Here is an 18952-nt window from a genome sequence, read left to right as displayed (position 1 = left end):
TCACTGGGTACCTGGGAAAATTAACACAGAATGATCAAGTCTGAGACATTTCTTAGTAAAATTGTTATATTTCAAAGATAAAGAAAAAAGTTCCAAGGTCTCCAGACAAAAAGATCAAATAACTTACAAAGGCAAAAAAAAAAATTTTTTTTTTTTATCAGATTTTCAAAAACAAAGCAAGGCAACAATTGAGCAGCATTAAAAAAATACTTAGAGACTTCCCTGGCAGTCCAGTGGTTAACACTCTGTGCTCCCAATGCAGGGGACACGGGTTTAATCCCTGGTCTGGGAAGTAGGATCCCACACGGAGCATGGCATGGCCAAAAACAAAACAAAAGACAAACAATAAAAAAACTTAATAAAAGAAAGTGTGAACCAAGGACTTTATATCCAGCCTAGCTGCCCTTCATAAAAGAACCTAGGGTGTTCTGAATCCATGGACCTTCTTGAGGAATCTCAGAGGACGAGCTTTGTCAAGCTAAGAGATGACTAGAAATCTTTGGCAAAGGGACCTAGGGTGAGTGTGTGTACTCACTAAAAACAAATGGAAGGAGGAAGGTGGATGACTACACTGCAAATTTTGAAGTGTGCAAATGAAAACAGAAGGAGAAGGGACGAATAATCTCACAGGTTGTTATATGGGCAGTGGATGGGAGTTTAAGGATGTCAATAAAAATGGGTAAACCAGATATTAAAAGGTTAAATAAGAAAACAAGGGACTAAGGGCATTAAAATAGGTTAGGAGTACAAACATAGCAACTAGAACAAAAATACAACCCTTCCTAAATTAAAAAGACTACTAAAGCTCAAAGAATACACATCTCATAGAAAAAAAAAACAGCAAATAAAACACGTGCAATTACAAAATACGATGACAGAGTTGAGATTCAGCATAGCCGTCATATCAATAAATGTGAATGGACTTAACTCACCTATTAAAATAAAAAGAGTTTCAATTTGGATTACAGATCAAGACCAAACTTTATGCTATATATAGGATGATACCTAAAGCAAATGGATTCTGAAAGGTTAAAATAAAAGCATGGGCAAATCCATACTGGGCAAATGGGAAAAAATAGGAGAGCAGAGGCAGTGATGCTGCTAAGAAAATTCAAGCCCTCAAAGCATTAACTGTGACAAGGCAGGGCACTTTTTAACGCTGAAAGTCACAATTCATAAAGAAGATATAACACTTATGAATATGGGCACCAAATAACATTATGAACCTTATGAAGTAAAAACCTTGTGAAGTAAAAACTACAGGAGATGGAAGGATACATAGATAGAAACACATTAACAATAGGAGACTTTAACACACCATTCTCAGGACAAGGCAGATCAAATGGACACAAATTAAGCGAGGAGGTAGAAGAGCTAAACACCACAATCAGTAAAGTAAACCTTACAGGTACATAGCAAGTCCCACACCTGATAACAGGAAAAAACACCTTTTCAAGTGCCCATAGAATCTGGGGTCTCACCATGAATGACTGCTCTGACCTTGAGTGTCTGGGTGGGTCCGCTCACTCTGGGGAGTGGCTGTGCCCCAGTGGCTCTGGCCTCCATAAGCTGCCCACCTCCCACCTCCTGTGGCCTGCACTGGCTCAGGTCCCTAGCCCTGCCCAGTAGGGTGTTGCTGTCTGATCTCTCCCCGCTCACTGTCCTGCTGGTACCAAGCCTGAGCTGTGAGGCTGCTGTTTGATGCTGAGCAAGGTCCCGTGTGGGGTTGGGGAGCCTACCAGAGGCTGGAGGTGATGTGGATGGCCTGGTGGCGAGTCGACGCGCACAGCGTGTCCTGGGGCTCCTTCTCCATCAGAAGCTGGATATCCCAGGTGAAGGCTGAGTCACTCACACCTGGGCCTATGTCACTTCCGCCACCAAGTCTCAACCCTGCCTAAAGACCTTGGTGCCCAGCACCCCTGTAACCCACAGGATTATGCTCTAGACCCTCGCCTACCCAGACGGGTCTCTGTGGCCTGGCCCCCGCTTAGACAACTAGAGCATAGACTTCAGAATAGACAAGTCATGTCTGAATCCTGGCTACCCCCATACGAGTTGCATGACCTTGGGCAAGTCTCCAAACTGCTCTGAGCTTCTTTTATTCACAGAAAACATGATGTTGTTGCCCTTGTGTTACATATGAGGCAAGGAATGAGAAGCAGAGTGTCTGAGTCCCAGCAGGGGCTCAGTAAATGAGAACCGTTATTATTTTTATTATCACTATATAATCGTCCATCACTTGTGTGTTTCCTCCACTACCCCAGGGGTTCTGTGAGGCCAGAATCTCTAGTAACTAGTGGTGTGAGCTAGGTCAGTATTAGCAGAATGGACGGCGCTGGCCTTTCTGGGTCTCAGCCACATCAGCTGTGCAGCAGATGTAACTGGCCAGCTCAGGGTCCCTGTAGGAACCAAGTCATGTGGGGGCCATGGATGTGCTTCCAGGTGTGAAAGCCTGAGGGGCTTGTACACGCTCTAGAAATCCAATCAGCGCAACCTTTTCCAGTGGGTGCCTCTCATGAATGTTGCTGCTCTGAGGGAGGTGCCCCCTCTGTCCCGGGAAGCCCTTCCTCTGCCCCAGGACCTTGCACTCACCATCAGACACTCGAAGAGCTCAGAGACCTGGGAGAGCGCGTAGCTTTGGGCGCCCTCGTTGCGGCTGACAGCCCCCACCAGCATGAGGATGGCCATGAGGAAGCTCTGCTTCAGGGTTTCGTCCTGGCAAGGGCTCAGGTGGTGGGGCAAGGGGGCGGGGTCAGGGAGTGGGAACACCAGAGGGGCAGGAGAGCCGCAGTCACATGTGGCAGCGGGGCCTCCGCTCAAGGGGGCTCAGCAGAGGCCTCCAGCTCTGGGGCCACGTAGCTGGGTGTTTTTTTGACGCGGGAACCGGTGATTTTGTTTAGCAATGCGAATACGTCGATGATGCTTAAGCATCAGGAGGTGCCTGTAGGAAGCTCAGTGTTCAGCTTCTCGTGATGTGTGGCCACCCCAGGCCCAAAGGCCTCAAGTGTGCGGTGGTCTCACAGGCTGCATAGCCCCTCAGTTACCAGGGTGGAAGCCCCTGGTGCGGGGTGTAGAGTCAGGGGACCGTCATCACAGGCTGTGATGGGCAGTCACCCGGACTTCCAATTCCCCCGAGTGAGAGCCCAGGGTTTTCTTTAAGGGGGGCGGTGGAGGGAGGGAGTCCTCACGGAAGCCCATGAAGCCTTAGGTGGGAACGATGGAGTAGGAGCCCAGGGTGGTGGGGGAGTGGGGAGGTGGGCTTCAAGGCCCTGGAAGTTCTGGAATTCTCAGACCCCGGTTCTGGCGGGCTCCAGGGGCTGCGGGGGGTCACACCCAGGAGTTGTAGTGGAAGAAGAAAACCATCCGTGACAAGACGTTGTCCACCCACGGGAGGATGCGGGTCTTGGCCTTGTCCGCCCTCTGGCCACAGGCCAGGAGGTGATGCTCGCCCACCTCCACCGCATGTCCTCCGAGTTCTGGGCACAGAACAGCAGGCGGATTCTTAACCACTGTGCCGCCAGGGAAGCCCTCGTCCACATTTTTGCATGCATTCTCAAGTTCACTTCTCTATTTCTGCTCTGAATTTTATTATTTCATTTCTGCTGCTTGGTTTCAGTTTTTTTAAAAATTTAATTTAATTAATTTATTTTTTATACAGCAGGTGCTTATTAGTTAGCTATTTCATACATATGTGTATATATGTCAATCCCAATCTCCCAGTTCAGTTTAACTCACTCTTGGTTTCGGTTTAACTCGCTCTTCTTTCTCTAGTTTCCTCAGGTGGATCTTTGGGAGGGAATGAGTCTGCCTAGTACAGGTTGTTTCCAGTTTGAGGCTCTTATGAGTAAGGCTGCCGGGAACATGCCTGTATGTGTAATTTTGTGTATGAATGTTTCATGCCTCTGGGGTTAATACCTAAAAGTGGAACTGGTGAGTCATAACTGTGTAAGACAATGTCGATTTTCCAAGGAGGTTTCACCATCCCACCAGCAGTGTGAGTTTCCCCGCCAGCATTTGGTCGAGTCTTTCTCTTTCCTTTGAGCTCTGTCCTGGGTGGGTAGTGGCAGCTCCCCGGGTTTTAATTGACATTTCACTGAGGATTCAAGATATTGACTGTTGTTTCTTTGGCTTTTGGTCATTCATATGCCTTCCTTTGTGACATACCTATTTAAATCTTTGATTCACTTTTGCAATTGGTCTGTTTGTCTTTTTCTCCCTGATTTTGTAAGAGTTCTTCATTTATTCTGAATACAGTCCCTTGTCAGATATATGTCTTGTGAATATTTTCTCCATGTCTGTGGTTTCCCTTTTTTCACTTTCCTCATAGTATTGTTTGATGAGCAGAAGCTTTAATTTAGATGAAATCTAATTAATCTATTTTTTTTTCTTTTTATGATAAGTGCTTTCTGGGTCCTAAGAAATATTTACCTACCCCAAGGTTGGCGAGATTGTCTCCTGTGTTTTCTTCTAGAAGTGTTTTCGTTAAGTTCTTTTTTCCCCCTAGATACGCAATTGTTGTAGAACCACTTGTTCAAAAGACTCCCCATTGAATTGCTTTGGTACCATTGTAAAAGAAATTAATCGACCATATGAGTGTGGTTTTATATTGGCGTTTCTATTCTGTTCCATCGATTTATTTGTTTAATCTCTGTCAGTTCTCACTGTCTTGTGGACTATAGCTATATAGGAAATCTTGAAATCAGGTAGTGTAATTCTTCTAACTTTGTTCTTTTTCAAGATTGTTTTGGCTATTCTAGGTCCTTTGAAATTTCCATATAAACTTTTAACTTATAGATTATGTTTAATTCTATAATAAAGTTAGTTGGGATTTTGATTGGCATTGCACTGAATCTATAAATCAATTTTGGGAGATCTGACATCTAAACATTATTGACTCCTGTTATCCATGATCATATAGCTCCATTTATTTAGGTTTTCTTTAATTTCTCTTTGCAATGTTGGTAAAGATCTTGAACATATTTTGTTAAATTTATCTGAGTCTTTTATGTTTTTCATGTGGCTGTGTCATTGTGTTTTTAAACCTTACTTTCCAATTGTTTGTTGTTAGTATATAGAAATTCAATTGACATTTGCATGTTGATTTTGTATCCTGAGATCTAGCTAAATTCAATTATTAGTAATTAATAGTTCTAGCATTAAAAAACAAACTTTTGTGAGATTTTCTGTGTATGCAATTATGTTGTCTGCAAAGAAAGCTGGCTTTACATTTTCCATTGCAATCTGTGTCTGAGTTCCCGTTCCTCTTACCTTACTGCGCTGGTTAGGACTTCAGTGCAACGTTGACCAGAAGTGGAGAGGGTGGACATCTTTGCCTTATTCTGATCTTAGCGGGAAGGTGTTCATTTATTTGTGACTAGGTATGTTAGTTGTAGGGTTTTCACAGATGTCAATTTCCTCCTATTCCTACTTTGTTGAGAGCCTTTCTCTTTGTGATGTTGTGATTTATAATAAAAATATATATTTGGTCTTCATCTCTATTTTCATCTGGCACAGAACTTCTAAAACCCTTTCCTAAGTGATTGGAGCAGTAAAGGTGTCTTTTGTTGTTCATAACAAGCCCGGTTCCGCTTTTGGAAAGCCCTTAGGTAACCACAGGATGGGGGCAAGTTGTCAGGGAAACCAGTCATGGTTAGAGGGTTGGAACTTTCATTCACTCCTCAACTTTCAGAGAGGGGAGAGGGGCTAGAGATTGACTTTAATCACCAGTGGCCAGTGATTTCATTAATCGTGTCTATTAACAAAGCCTCCGTTAAAAGCCCCAAAGGACTGGGATCTGAGAAATTCCATGCTGCTGAACCGTGTGTGGACTTTTTTGTATATTGCCGGATTTATTTTGCTAATATTTTGTTAAAGACTTTTGAGTCCATCTTCATGAAGGATATTGGTCTGTAGTTTTGTTGTAATGTCTTTGTCTGGCTTTGGTGTCAGAGTTGTGCTGGTCTTATGAAAACGTTTTGGAAGTGTTTCTTCTTCCTCTATTTTCTGAGAGAATTTGGATAGAATTGGTATTACTTCTGCCTTAACTTGTGATAGAAAATTAACCAGCAAAGTATCTGGGCCTGGAGTTTTCTTTGTGGGAAGGTTTATAAAATATGACTCCAGTTTCTTTAATACAGGACTTCTCAGACTTTCTGTTTCTTCTCGCGTCAGTTTGGTAGTTTGTGTTTTCTAAGGAGTTAGTCTATTCAATCGAAATTGCCTAATTTATTGGAATCATATTTTATTACCATTCCATATTAAAGGATGTGCAGTAATATTCTTTCTTTGCTGTTACTGAATATTTTTTATTTTCTTGATCAGCCTATCAAGGAGCTTATCATTGTATCAATCTTTTTGAATAACCTGCTTTTGGTTTTATTCACTCTCTACTGCTTGTCCGTTTAAAAAATTTCTTTGATTTTTACTCTACTTTTTATTATTTTCTTCCCTCTACTTACTTTGGACTTAATTTGCACTTTCGGGGATAGTTTCTTAAAATGGAGGTTTAGGAAATAGATTTTATACACTTTTTTCTTTTCTAATATAGGCATTAAAAATATAAATTTCTTCTAAGCATTGTTTTTTGTTGAACCCCACAGATTTTCAAAATTTCATATTGTGTTTTACTTATCATTCAGTTCAAAGTATTTTCTAATTTCCTTTGTGATTTCTTCTTTGACCTATGGAGTATTTAAAAGAGTGTTGTCTAACTTCCAAATATTTGGAATTTTTCCAGATGTATGTTTGCTATCGTTCTGTAATTGATGTTCTGGGCAGAGAATGTACTCTGTTTGATTTCAGTCCTTTTAAATTTATTGGAACTTGATATATGGCCCAGCAAATGATCTATCTTGGTGAATGTTCTATTTACATTTGAAAGGAACGTCAATTAGATCAATTTGGTTAATTACGTTGTTCAAGTCTTCTGTGTCCTTGTGATTTTCTGTCTCATTTTTCTATTAATTACTTGTATTGCTGCTGCTGCTGGTGTTATTTCCACTAAATGCCATTTAATTACTACTATTCTGCTGCTACTATATGATAATAATAACTAATGTAGGGAGTGAGGGCTTCCTGTCTGTCAGGCACAGTGCCAAACACTACGTGGATTATTTCCTGTCATCTCACAACGAACATTTGAGGTTGGTACTTTTACCCCCATTTGACAGACGAGGAAACTAAGGTACGGAGAGGCAAAGTAGGTCATCCGACACGCAGCTGTGATTGGTTGAATCTGGACTTAAACCCAGGTCTGCCAGGGCGCCATGTCCCTTTTCCCGACCACACAAAACCTTCACGTGGTGTGTGGCCGGAGATGGACCAGCACGACACCATCCTCGGCTGTGGCAACTTCAGTCCACGCCGACCTCTTCTTTCCTCCCTTGGTCTCAGATCTGGCCTCTGCATCCTCTCTGGGCCCCTCAGTCACAGATCCAGCCCCCAGGGTGGGTGGGAAGGACACTTACCCTGTGCCAGGTGCCTAGAGACCAAGGTTCAAATCCCAACTCCACAGAGACCAGTCCCATGACTATGGTCAAGTCCCCTCCCCTCCAAACCTGTTACTCATCTGTAACAGCCTCGCCCTGCCTCCCCCTCTGTCCCCTCCCTCCCCTCCCTCCCTGATCTCCTCCCTCCTCCCAGGGCTGAGCGGGTGCCTCCCATCCCCCATCATCCCGGCAGAAGGGCTTGTGGCAGAGCTCCCTCCCTACTTGGGCCAGCTGCTCTTCCCAGCAAGCCTTCTCTCTCTCCTTGAAGATCTCCTCTGTGGGGCGGAGGACGGGTCCCTGGAGGCCAGACCTGATGTCCATGGCCAGGACCGGGTCTTGGGCTCCATCTCCCCCATCCCTTGGAGACGACTGATGTCCTGCCTCTGCCTATTCTGGCTCCATTGGGGAGGTGAGCTCAGAGGATGGCGAGCCAGAATTGGGCTCAGGGTCCAGAAAGCTGGTCTGGAGTTGTGGCCCTGCCACACTTGCTGTGTGACCTCGCCACACTTGCTGTGTGACCTCAGGTAGGTCACGTTCCCTCTCTGGACCTCAGGCTCACCAATGGTAAATGGAGGGTTCCCTCTGGGCATGGTTGCTTGGGATGTACTTGGGTCCCCTCAAGGGTGGGGAAACAAGGCTCAGAGAGGGGCACACTGGGAGGCTGCAAGCTTTTACGGAACTTTGGAAACCCAACCTCAGGGGGAGCGGCTGCTTCAGGGATGGCCCTGGGGGTTTCGGAGGTCACCCAAGGCAAAGAGGGACCTCCACCCAGCCTGCCAGCCCCAGGCACGGGGTGCAAAGCTGAGCTAAGAGTCCACACTCCCAAGCACGGCCTCTGAGGCCTCCCCGCCAGGCTTCCTTGTAGAGAGCAGGGCCTGCCACGCCCCTTTCCTCCCCCTGACCTCAGCCCCTCGCCGAGGCTGCTGACCAGCTCCTCCCCAAGGCCCTGAGGTGTACTCACACCATTCCCTCCTCAAACTCCTACTCATCCCTCAAGGCATGGCTCAGACTTGGCTGCCTGCTCCGGGAAGCCCTCCCTTGTGGCCACCAGGGCCGCCCGGTACCTCCCCCGCTGGGCAGAAGGGAGCTCAGCTCATGCTTGTGAACGGATGAATGAGCGAGGGATGAGAGCTGGCGCGTGCCTGCCTGGGAGGCTGTGAGCTCCTGAGGGCAGAGCCGGGCACGTGACAGGCGCTCAGTGTTTGCTGTCTTGCATTAGCTGAGCCTCATGCTGGCAAGACCCTTCCCTGTAAGTCCTCTCTGGGGGTTCTCAGAGACCCCCACTATCCAGGCGGTCCTTCCAGTGGCTCAGAGGCAGCGGCTGCTGAGGAAACACAGAGACCTGGACCCCACAGGCCCAGGACGTGAGGCTGGGTGACCTAGGCCCGTCGCACAGCCTCTGTGAGCTTGGCCTCCCCGCCTGCCAGTGATCCGGGGAGAGGCCTGCCTCCTGGGCTTCCTCGCTCCGTCCCGATTCTGTCCAGGCCTGTTGTCGAAATGCTGACAGCGGGAGCACGGGCTAGTGGGGATGGGCAGCTCGGCTAGCCGCTGGTGCCCTACCCTGGGAGTCCCGAAGTGGCCCAGGCTGGCCGAGGGGAGATGGGCTGCGGGAGTGCTCGGGCCATAGCCCATGGCCCTCTGGCACGGGGATGCTTCACTGTTGCACAGCCTGTGTGTGTCCCGCGGATCAGCAGCCCTGCACGCCCCCTCCTGCTCTCTCCTCATGACCTCCCCCTCCCCCTGCTGGCCTGGGGACAGAGGGTGGCCCAGCCCAGGCCCTGAGCACGGGACATACCGTTAGAGGTCAGGACGCCCATCACGTAGAGGAGGCTGCGGTGCGGGAGGACGCCCGACAGGACCTCGGTCTCCAGGTGCTGGGCCACCAGCCGCCAGCAGTGCCTGCAGGTGGCCACCAGCACGTTGCTGGCCGCGTCCCGGTAGCCCTCCTCCAGCTCCCGGGTGCGGGCAGAAAGGAAGAGTGGTCTGGTTTGGTGGGCAGGACGGCTACCATCCACCCGGTTTTTCGATAGAAAACTGAGACCGAGGAAGGCCGACATGCATAGCTGGCAGGTGAAGATCGGGTCCAATCTCAGGCTCAGAGCTGCACGTGCCTGTCAGCATCCCCGGTCCGCTGACTGGCCCAAGCCCCGTCATCATTCTTCTTGCTTCTGAGCCTTTGCTCGTGCTGTGCCTCCTGCCTGCCTTACGGTTCCCACTTGCCGTCTATGCAAACCCTAGCCCCGCATTTGGTGGCATCTGAAAGTGAGGGGGTCTCTGGCCTCTCCCCACGTGATGCTGGTCCCTGTGATGCTGTTTGATCATCCCATGAAATTGTTATATCATTTATAAATTTTTTAAAATTTATTTATTTGTTTTATTTATTTATTTTTGTCTGCGTTGGGTGTTGCTGCGCGCGGGCTTTCTCTAGTTGAGGTGAGCGGGGGCTACTCTTCGTTGTGGTGCGCAGGCTTCTCATTGCAGTGACTCCTCTTGTTGTGGAGCACGGGCTCTAGGGTACGCGGGCTTCAGTAGTTGTGCCACGTGGGCGCAGTAGTTGTGGCTCGCGGGCTCTAGAGCGCAGGCTCAGTACTTGTGGAGCAAGGGCTTAGTTGCTCCACGGCAATATCTTCCCGGACCAGGGCTCAAACCTGTGTCCCCTGCATTGGCAGGTGGATTCTTTTTTTTTTGCGGTACGCGGGCTTCTCACTGTTGTGGCCTCTCCCGTTGCAGAGCACAGGCTCTGGACGCGCAGGCTCAGCGGCCATGGCTCACGGGCTTAGTTGCTCCGCGGCATGTGGGATCTTCCCGGACCAGGGCTTGAACCCGTGTCTCCTGCATGGCAGGCGGATTCTTAACCACTGAGCCACCAGGGAAGCCCCTCCATTCATTCTTTTATTCACTCATTCATTAAAAAGCCAGACAGAGCTTTCCCCCAATCATCTACCCAAACATCCATCCCCTGTGACTTTAGGCAAATTATTTCCCTTCCCTAAGCCTCAGTTTCCTCATCTCTGGGGATCATAATAATCTTATCGAGAGACTGTTCAGAGGATGGTGCACACGTGTCCGTCCACTTTCCTCCCTTCCCCCTTGGCTCATTGGACACATGAGATTGACTTGCCCCAAATCATGGCGCTGCTGTCTGGAGGAACCAAGGTTTGATCCCCCTTTGGGGTCCAGGCCTTTCCTCTGCTCCCCACGCCTGCCCTGAGTGGCCTGAGCAGTTCCCACATCCAGGTTGTCTACAAAGTAGTCATGATGGTTTCCAGAACCAGATTGGGGTCCCCGCGAGCCACGTTCTTGATTTTTCGATGACGTACTTCAGGTGGAGGGGGTCTGAACTATTCAGGTCCCGGAGCGCCTTGAAGCAGATGGTTAAAGCAGATGGCAAGAAAGTGTGAGGATCGGTGTGCTGTAGGAATGTCACGTTGTGCTAACAGGGCTGGGTGGGCAGCGAAGGGGTAGGGCTGGGAATGGGAAACAGTGATCTGAAAGGGAGGGCTGGGAACTGAACACACTGGGAAATCCTGGGCCTCCTGACTGTTCTGTCAGTCCTTCCGGGGTTCAAGGTAAGATGAGAAGCAAGAAAGCAAGCAGGGAATGCATCCTTGTTCACCCATGCGTATTTCCATCCATTCACTGATTCATCCTCCTTTTCATGCATCCATTTACCCATTCATCTATCACCCACCTATCCATCAATCCATCCATTAATAAACGTATCCATCTACCTACCCATCCACTCATAAATTCATCTATTCATCCATCTACCCACTCTTCATCCATTTAAAAATTCATCTACCCATCCATCCATTTATCCATCCATCCACCCATCCCTCTGTCCCTCCATCTATTCATTCCTTCATCCTTTCATCCTCCATCCAGTCACCCAACATTCAATGATGTTCATTCACTGTGTGGTCATAGGGCTGTGTGTGCGGCTTAAAGGGGAGTCAAGGCCCAGCTCTGTTCTGAAGGAGCCTCCAGTCCAAGGGAGCCCTACCCAGTATTGGTGGACTTTAGGGAGTTATTACTGGGGAGTTGTATAAAAGGCCCTGGGCACACAGAGGGGGAGGGGTGATAAATCCTGACTAAGGTGGAGAGTCGGGACTGTCTTCTCAGAGGAGGAGGCACTTTAAGTTGGCCTAGAAGGATGAGGGCAAGTCATCCTTTGAATGAGGGGAAAAGCATTCCAGTGAGAGGGCCAGGGGTAAGCTGATGTTCTAAGGTGTGAAAGGTGCTGAAGGAGAGTGGAGGGTGGTGGGTGAGAGAAGGCATTTTGGATGGTGCCTCAGGAGACATGAAAAGGCCAAGGAGGATGGGCAGGAGGCTCTGCTGAAAGCTGAGTGGACTTCCTCTGGCCCTCGTCCCCAGGACTTCTTTGGGTGGAGGGACTGAGGGGGTCTGCTGGAACCTGACTGCCCTGCCTGAGCCCCGGGGCCAGTGGTCACCTGCGCTGTAGGCTTCCTCCATGAATGTCTTGTGTTCCTTGGGCACCAGGGCGGCCTGGCTGCTCTGTGACTTGCAGAGCAGGATGGTGGTGGGGGGCATCCATCTGTCCCTGGGGGCAGAATCCTGAGGCACATTTACGTAAGACTGGTTCTTCGTGGATTCAGAGATGTGGGAGGAGATTCTGAAATGGAAAAGGGGCTCCTGGGTGTGTGCGCCTGGGTGCCCTTGTGTGTGTTCTTGGATGCAGGTGCAGTAGATGCTGAGAGCCACCTTGGTCTGGATCAGGCTTGGCAACAGTTTTCTATGCACCCACCCTTCTGTTTAATAGACTGACTGAATCCTGGGAGGAGGGCAGGGGTCTGGAGGCCCAAGGGACACGGTTGAGTGGGCCTGGGGGGGCCTTGTTTCCCAGCAAGTGTTGGTGGGACAGACATGGCTGGCAGGAATTAGAGGACTCAGGATATGGCAACCCCTCTTAATACTAATATTAAGAGGGCCAAGCCCTCTTAATATTGAACTATGAAATGTGTGTCAGATAAAGTCACTCAGAATCCTCCCATGGTTTCCCACTGCACTCAGAGAAAAACCCAAAGTCCTAAAAATGATGAAGATGACACTGGTGCTTCCATCCAAATGGAGTCACAAGGACAAAATTCACCCTCCTGCCTTACATAACTGGAAAACTGGAAAAAATATACAAAACCATGAATAACAGATATTAGGCAGAAAGCAGGGCAGGACAATGATTCCTGATGGATGGAAAACCAGCGAGGCTGGCTCCAAACTGCTGCAGCTTTTGCTGCCTGAAAAACTTCTAATTTGCAGTGCAGGGGGCGGAGCCCAAGAAAACCTAGTGGTCTACTTGAGTTGAGGAAATAGAGGTGGAAGTTTGGGGAGGCCAAAGTGGCCAGAGTTTGCAGGGAAGAATAATAGCAGAGAGCTGCCTAGGGAGGGACTGTGAGCTCTGGACATTTTCAGAGCACCCCCTGCCCCCCAAGTCTTTCTCTGCATGCTGATCAGTACACGTGTGAAAAGAAAGCACCCGAAGGAGCAGAGGAAACAATTCTTGGAGTTTACATAGTCTGAGAGTAGTTCCTGTTTTCATCAGCCAGAGTGGAAAACCTTGTAATTCATAGGGCATTGGTCAGAGTACTATGAATGGTATTATCTCAATAGTGGGGAAAAATTTCAGCCCTAGACAAGAATGCTTTGGCCTGCCCTTATAAAGCTTAAAGGAATGCCTCAAAAGGACCAAATTGTTTTTCAATAATTTAGTTATATGCCAGAACAAAGCTCAAGAATATTTATAAAGTACAGGAATATCCAGTACCCAAAAAGGTAAAATTCACAATGCCTAGCATTGAATGGAACATTACCAGGCATGCAGAAGCAGCAAGAAAATATGACCCATTATGAGGAGAAAAATCAGCAGATCAAAAACAACACATAAATGACACAAATGAGAGAATTAGTAGGCAAGGACTTGAAATATTATTATAATTATATTCCATATTTTCAACATGGTAGATTAAAACATAAGCACACTAAGGAAAGACATGGAAAATATAAAAAAGCTGAAAAACACAATGCTTAAGATTAAGAATACACAGAATGAGTTTAACAGCAGATTAGACACCATAGATGCAAAAATTAGTGAACTTGAAGACACAACAGAAACTATACAAAAATGTAACACTAATAGAAAAAAGATTGGAAAAAAAAAAAGAAGGAACAGAGCATCAGTGAGTTGTGGGACAACTACAAAGGGCCTATATGAGTCCTCACAGGGGAAGAAAAGAGGACAGAGAAATATTTGAAGAAATAATATCTGAAGTTTTCAAGTTAATGAAAACCATAAACCCACAGATCCAGGAAACTCAATGAACCACAAGGAAAAGAAACATGAAGAAAACTACACTAAGTTACATTGAAATAAAGAGGAAATCTTAAAAACAGCCAGAGGAAAAAAAGATACATTTTATACAAAGGTATAAAGAATGAGAGCCATAAGATTAAGAATTAGTTCTTGTCAGAAACAGCGCAAACCAAGTGACAGTGGAGCAATATTTTAAAATAGAAAAGAAAAATAGAACAAAGAAGAGATGGGACAAAGAGAAAACAAATTGCAAGTTGGTAAAATAGAAACCAATAATAGAAAGAGAGGTGGGAAATCCCCAAGCATTTGGAAACTAAATAACATATTTTAAAATAAGGCACAGGCCAAGAAGAAATCAAAAGAGAAAGTAAAAAGGATTTTGAACTGAAGGAAAATAAAAACACAATATATCAAAATGCATGGGGTGCAGCTAAAGCAGTGCTTAGAGGGAAATTTATAACATTAAAATTTATAGTACTAGAAAGGAATAAAGGTTTGAAATCAATGACCTAAGCTTCCATCTTAAAAACTAGGAATAGAAGGGCATATTAAAGCTAACACAAGAAAATAAAAAGTAGAACAGATATTAATGGAATAGAAAACAGGAAAACAATAGAGAAAATCAACGAAACCAAAAGCTGATTCTTTGAAATGATGAAAACTTTTTTTTTTTCTGGTATGCAGGCCACACGTATTTTGATAAAGGCACAAAAGCAATTCTATTAAGAAAGGATAGTCTATACAACAAATGGTGTTGCAATAATTGGATATACACATGTAAAAAAAAATCCCAATTTATACTTCACTACGTACATAAATTAACTCAAAATGGATCATAGACCTTAAAGTAAAACCTACAATTCTAAAACTTCTAGAAGAAAATATAGGAGGAAAACTTTGTGACCTTGAGTTGGACAAAGATATGTTGTATATGACACCAAAAGCACTATCCATGAAATAAAAAATTGGTAAATAAATTCATCAAAATTAAGAATGTCTGCTTTTCAAAAGGCAGCTATAAAAAAATGAAATGACAAGCTTCAGACTTGGAGGAAGTATTTGCACGTCACATATCTGATAAAAGACTATATCTGATATATACAAATAACTCACAAAACAAAACAAAACAAAACACAAACAACCTAGAAAATACAGGCAAAAAATTCAAATAGACATTCCACTAAAGGAAAAAAGCAAATGGCAAATAAGCCCATAAAACAGCTCAACATCATTCCCCATGAGGGAAACCAATCAAAACCACAGTGGGATATCAATACACATCTACTAGAATGGATAAAATAAGAAAAATCAGAAAATACCAAGTGCTGGTGAGGATGCAGAGTGACTGGAGTCTCCATCATCGCCAGTGAAAATGCCAAATGGTACGGCCAGTGTGGAAAGCAGTTTGGTACTCTCTCAGAAAGTGATGCCTACATTTTCCATCCAAATCAGCTATTCCACTCCTAGGCGTTGACTCAAGTGAAATGACGACTTCACACAAAAATCTGTACACGAATGTTTAGAGTGGCTTTATAATAACCCCAAACAGAAAAAATCCCAGTGTCCTTCGACCGGTGAATGCATAAACAAACTGTGTTACATTCACAGAAATACTACTTAGCAATAGCAAGAAATGAATGTACGTAAATAAAAAAGAAATACTGTAAGTAAAAAAAAAAAAAACAAGAGCCAAAGAAATAAGAACAGAAAGGATCCCCTCCACCTCACTTCCTTCTGCTCTTTCTTGCTAACCCCGTCCACCCCAGGTACAGTGAGCTCCTGAGGCTCTGCAACCCACCAGGCACACTTCTGTCTCAGGACCTTTGCACTGGCTGTTCCTTTGGCCTGGGGAACGTCCTTCCTTCAGAGAGCTGCTCGGCTCAGTCTAACACCTCCTTCAAGGCTTTGCTCGATTGTTTCTTTCTTGATGAACTTCTTTAAAATCTGACCCTCACCCTGCACTCTCTACCCCCTAAACTTGTCAATTTCTTTCCATATCCCTTTTCACCTTGTAACATCATATAACTCACTGTACCATGTCTGGTTTATTGGCTGTCTCCCCCACTGGAATGTAAACCAGGGGCAGGGCTCTTCATGTCTTGTTTCCAGCTGTGTCCCCAATGCCTGGAATAGTGCCTGGTATGCTTAGCAGAGGCTCAGCAAATGTTTGTGGAACGCATGGTAGAGCGATGTGTCCAAAGCAGCCATCAGCCCTGCCTGGATCTTCTGGGGACAGCCCTGGGACAGCCCTCCCAGCTCGCTCGTTTCCTGGTGGTCTGTCCCCTGCAGCCTCCACACCAGGATTAGCTGCCCGAGCCCTCTCCAGCTGACCATGGGACTTTGCTCTCCCCTCTGCCCAGAGCATGTGTCCTTCCTCCTTGTCCCTTTGTGAGGCTGATGTGAAGTCAGCCTTCAGCCTTCCTGCCTCGGTAAGAGCATCCTAAGGTGTGTCTCCTGGCTCCCTGGCTGACTGATGGCCCTCCTTGGCTCTCCCTGAGCTCCTTGGAAACCTGGTGGCACCACTGACTAACCCCTGGTCCTTTGCCTTCCCAAGTTTCCCTGGGGATGTGCTGGCTGTCTCTGGGTCCCCAACGTGTCCCAGGGCAGGCCCTGAGTAAAGGCTGACTGAGCGAGTGAATGAGTGGATACTGCTGAGAGCGTGCTCCTGGGAGGACCTTCCTTGAACAGCGGGACTGTCCTCCTCCCGTCCACCTGGAGCTGCTATCAGCAGCCCTGCCTCCTTCAGCTCCCTTCCCACGTGGTGTCCCTGCTTGGAGTGGGGGCCCCTTCCCCATCCCTTGGCCATGCCCAGCCTGAGGACCCTCCCCCCCCGCCATCTGCCTCTTTGGGGACCAGTGACCCTGTGGCCAGGCAGGGGACACTCCCGGGGTTGCCTGAGATGTTGCTTTCCTGCATGTCTGAGCTGGTGACACAGAGGACTCAGCCCTGACCAGGGAACTTGCTGGGATGAAAGCGTTTATAAAGTGCAGGGAACAGAGACTGGGTCGGGGGGGCACTTGGCTTGGGGGTGGCTGACGGGCTCTGTAGTCCCCGAGCCTGCACAATGCCCTGAGTGGCATCCTTCCTGCCGCCTCCACTCACTCAGCGAGTATTTAGCAAATGCTGACAGTGTGCCGGGCACCACTCCAGGACCTGGGGGTTCTTCAGGGGACAGAAACACCCAGAAACTCCTTCCTTCGTGGCACTTATGTCCCGGGGACAGTGAGAAGGACGAAGGTCAAGCCGGCCAGGGAGTGGGTAAGCTGTGGAGGTTATTTTAAGCAGGTCAGGGAGGCTTGGCTGGTAAAGTAGGCACCCAGAGTGGGTGCTGGATGACTGGATAATTCAGTGGTGAATGAATGAAGGCATTCTGGGAACGGGGCAGCTCGCCCCTGCCCGGGAAGGATGGGCGCGTCCCTTCCCGTCACCTCTGCCCCGTCACCCACCTCACCAGCGCCTCCACCGGCACCAACGAGGATGGCCATGTGTTGGGGACTTGATCATGTCCACACTGTCCTCACACCAACCCTGCGGGGTGCTGAGACACAGAGAGGTTCAGTGACCCGTCCCAGGACACACAACCTCTGCAGGACAGTGCACGTTCAGATCTGCCCAGCTCTAAAGGCTGCATCCTGGGGACGTGGCCACCAGGGCTCAGTACACGAGCCCTGCTGGAAGGCCCTTCCTCCTACGGCCTCTCAGAAAAGCACTCACTCCCCTGCCGCTCCTGGTGGGCTCAGCCATTCACGCAGAGCCTGGTCTCCCTCTGCGCCCAGGAGGGGCCTCGGGCGGGTCAGTGATGGCCACAGCCACAAGCGAGACCCCTGTCTCACCACAAACACGCATCCCAGCCCCACGGCGACCAGGACTGGATGTATTTTTAAAGACAGAAAAACAGTAGGAACGCAGTTAGCAAACAGCTGCAGGGGGAGCGTTTTCTCGCCATAGATGTGATGCAGGATGTGCCGGGGTGAGGGGGGAGACAGGCCTGACAACGCAGGCAGAAGCAACAGTGCAGAACAGAGGAGCTGCGTTCAGAGGCGGGTACGGACTGCTGCCCTGGGGACAGCCACAGGGATGGGAACACAGGCGGGAATCCCGCCCTGGAATCCCCCACCCCCACCCCGAGGGACGGCCTGGAGAGCCATGCCTGAGTCCCCACAGAGCGCACCCTGGGCTGGGGGCCGAGGAGGCCGGGGAGGGAGCCTTCAGGCCAGACTCCGACCTGCGACTGGACACGGGAGGTGGAACTGCCCTCGTGCCTGCCTGGGGCGCTGGGGACACGAGACCAAAGTCTCCAGAGGAGCCTTCCTTGGTGTACGTTCCTTGAGTCTGTTAGGTCATGGGCTGCTGTATCCTCTCGATGAAGTCGAGGTTCAGGGAAGCAGTGGACAGTCTGTCTGTCGTCTATCCATCCGTCCACTCGTTCTCATACCTTTGGTTCCCACAAGCAGTCAGCAGCCACAGGTGGCGCGATGGCAAAGGCTGTGTTGGGATTCGAGTACCCCTTTCCACATCACCCCCCAGCCTCCTCTCCACCAAGTCAAGGGGACGTCAGCTGCCGGGCCCCTCTCTCGGCTCAAGGCCTGGGGGTCAGCTCCCTGCTGCCCTGCAGGGGGTGCTCTCCTGGAAGACCACATGGGGGTCCCCTCCTGGGCTCCCACGTGCCCCTGCCTGGCGCTGGGCTGACCTGGGGCTCTGGAACCTGGCTAAAGAGGTCCTGTCGGCCATGGTGTGGCTGTGTGGCTTTTCTGAACACGGCCCGTCCCTGTTGGGGTGCGGTTGGAGGTGCTGCCAGCTCTGTCCTCGTGCCCGGCGGAGCAGTCCTATCTCTGGGCACGCCCTCCGCCACCCCAGCCAGCTCTGACCTCACCCCTGAGGTCACAAATGTTCCAGCACCCAGCACACCTTTGCAGGAACAGTGCTGTGGAATCGAACACCGTGTTCTGGGCACAGCATGTGCGCGTGTGTGTGTGCATGTGTGTGTACACCTATGTCCCCAGTGTGGCCTCGGGCCCGGCCTCTCCACCTCTGGTTCTCAGTTATCTCCTTCTGGACACCCGTGGATCTGGCCCCAGCTGACACCTTGGTGCACCTTTGAGACGCCCCAAGGCAGAAGCCCGGCTGATCCCTGCCT

At 48.5% G+C, this 18952-nt stretch overlaps 1 protein-coding gene across 1 annotated transcript in view; it reads right to left on the bottom strand.

Annotated features, from left to right (window-relative positions):
• The window catches only part of LOC137210705 (maestro heat-like repeat family member 5), a 47353-nt gene that overhangs the window by 21036 nt on the left and 7365 nt on the right, over positions 1 to 18952 (bottom strand). Inside the window, 10 exon segments of the mRNA XM_067712768.1 lie at positions 1740 to 1819; positions 2593 to 2715; positions 3334 to 3437; positions 3440 to 3476; positions 7710 to 7762; positions 9283 to 9550; positions 10719 to 10747; positions 10750 to 10797; positions 10800 to 10862; positions 11939 to 12120. Coding sequence (XP_067568869.1) covers positions 1740 to 1819; positions 2593 to 2715; positions 3334 to 3437; positions 3440 to 3476; positions 7710 to 7762; positions 9283 to 9550; positions 10719 to 10747; positions 10750 to 10797; positions 10800 to 10862; positions 11939 to 12120 — 987 coding nt within the window.

The sequence above is a fragment of the Pseudorca crassidens genome, chromosome 17, assembly GCF_039906515.1.
Source record: "Pseudorca crassidens isolate mPseCra1 chromosome 17, mPseCra1.hap1, whole genome shotgun sequence".
Taxonomy (NCBI): domain Eukaryota; kingdom Metazoa; phylum Chordata; class Mammalia; order Artiodactyla; family Delphinidae; genus Pseudorca; species Pseudorca crassidens.
Note: the sequence above shows the minus strand (reverse complement) of the source record. Positions and strands in the feature narration are given on the sequence as shown.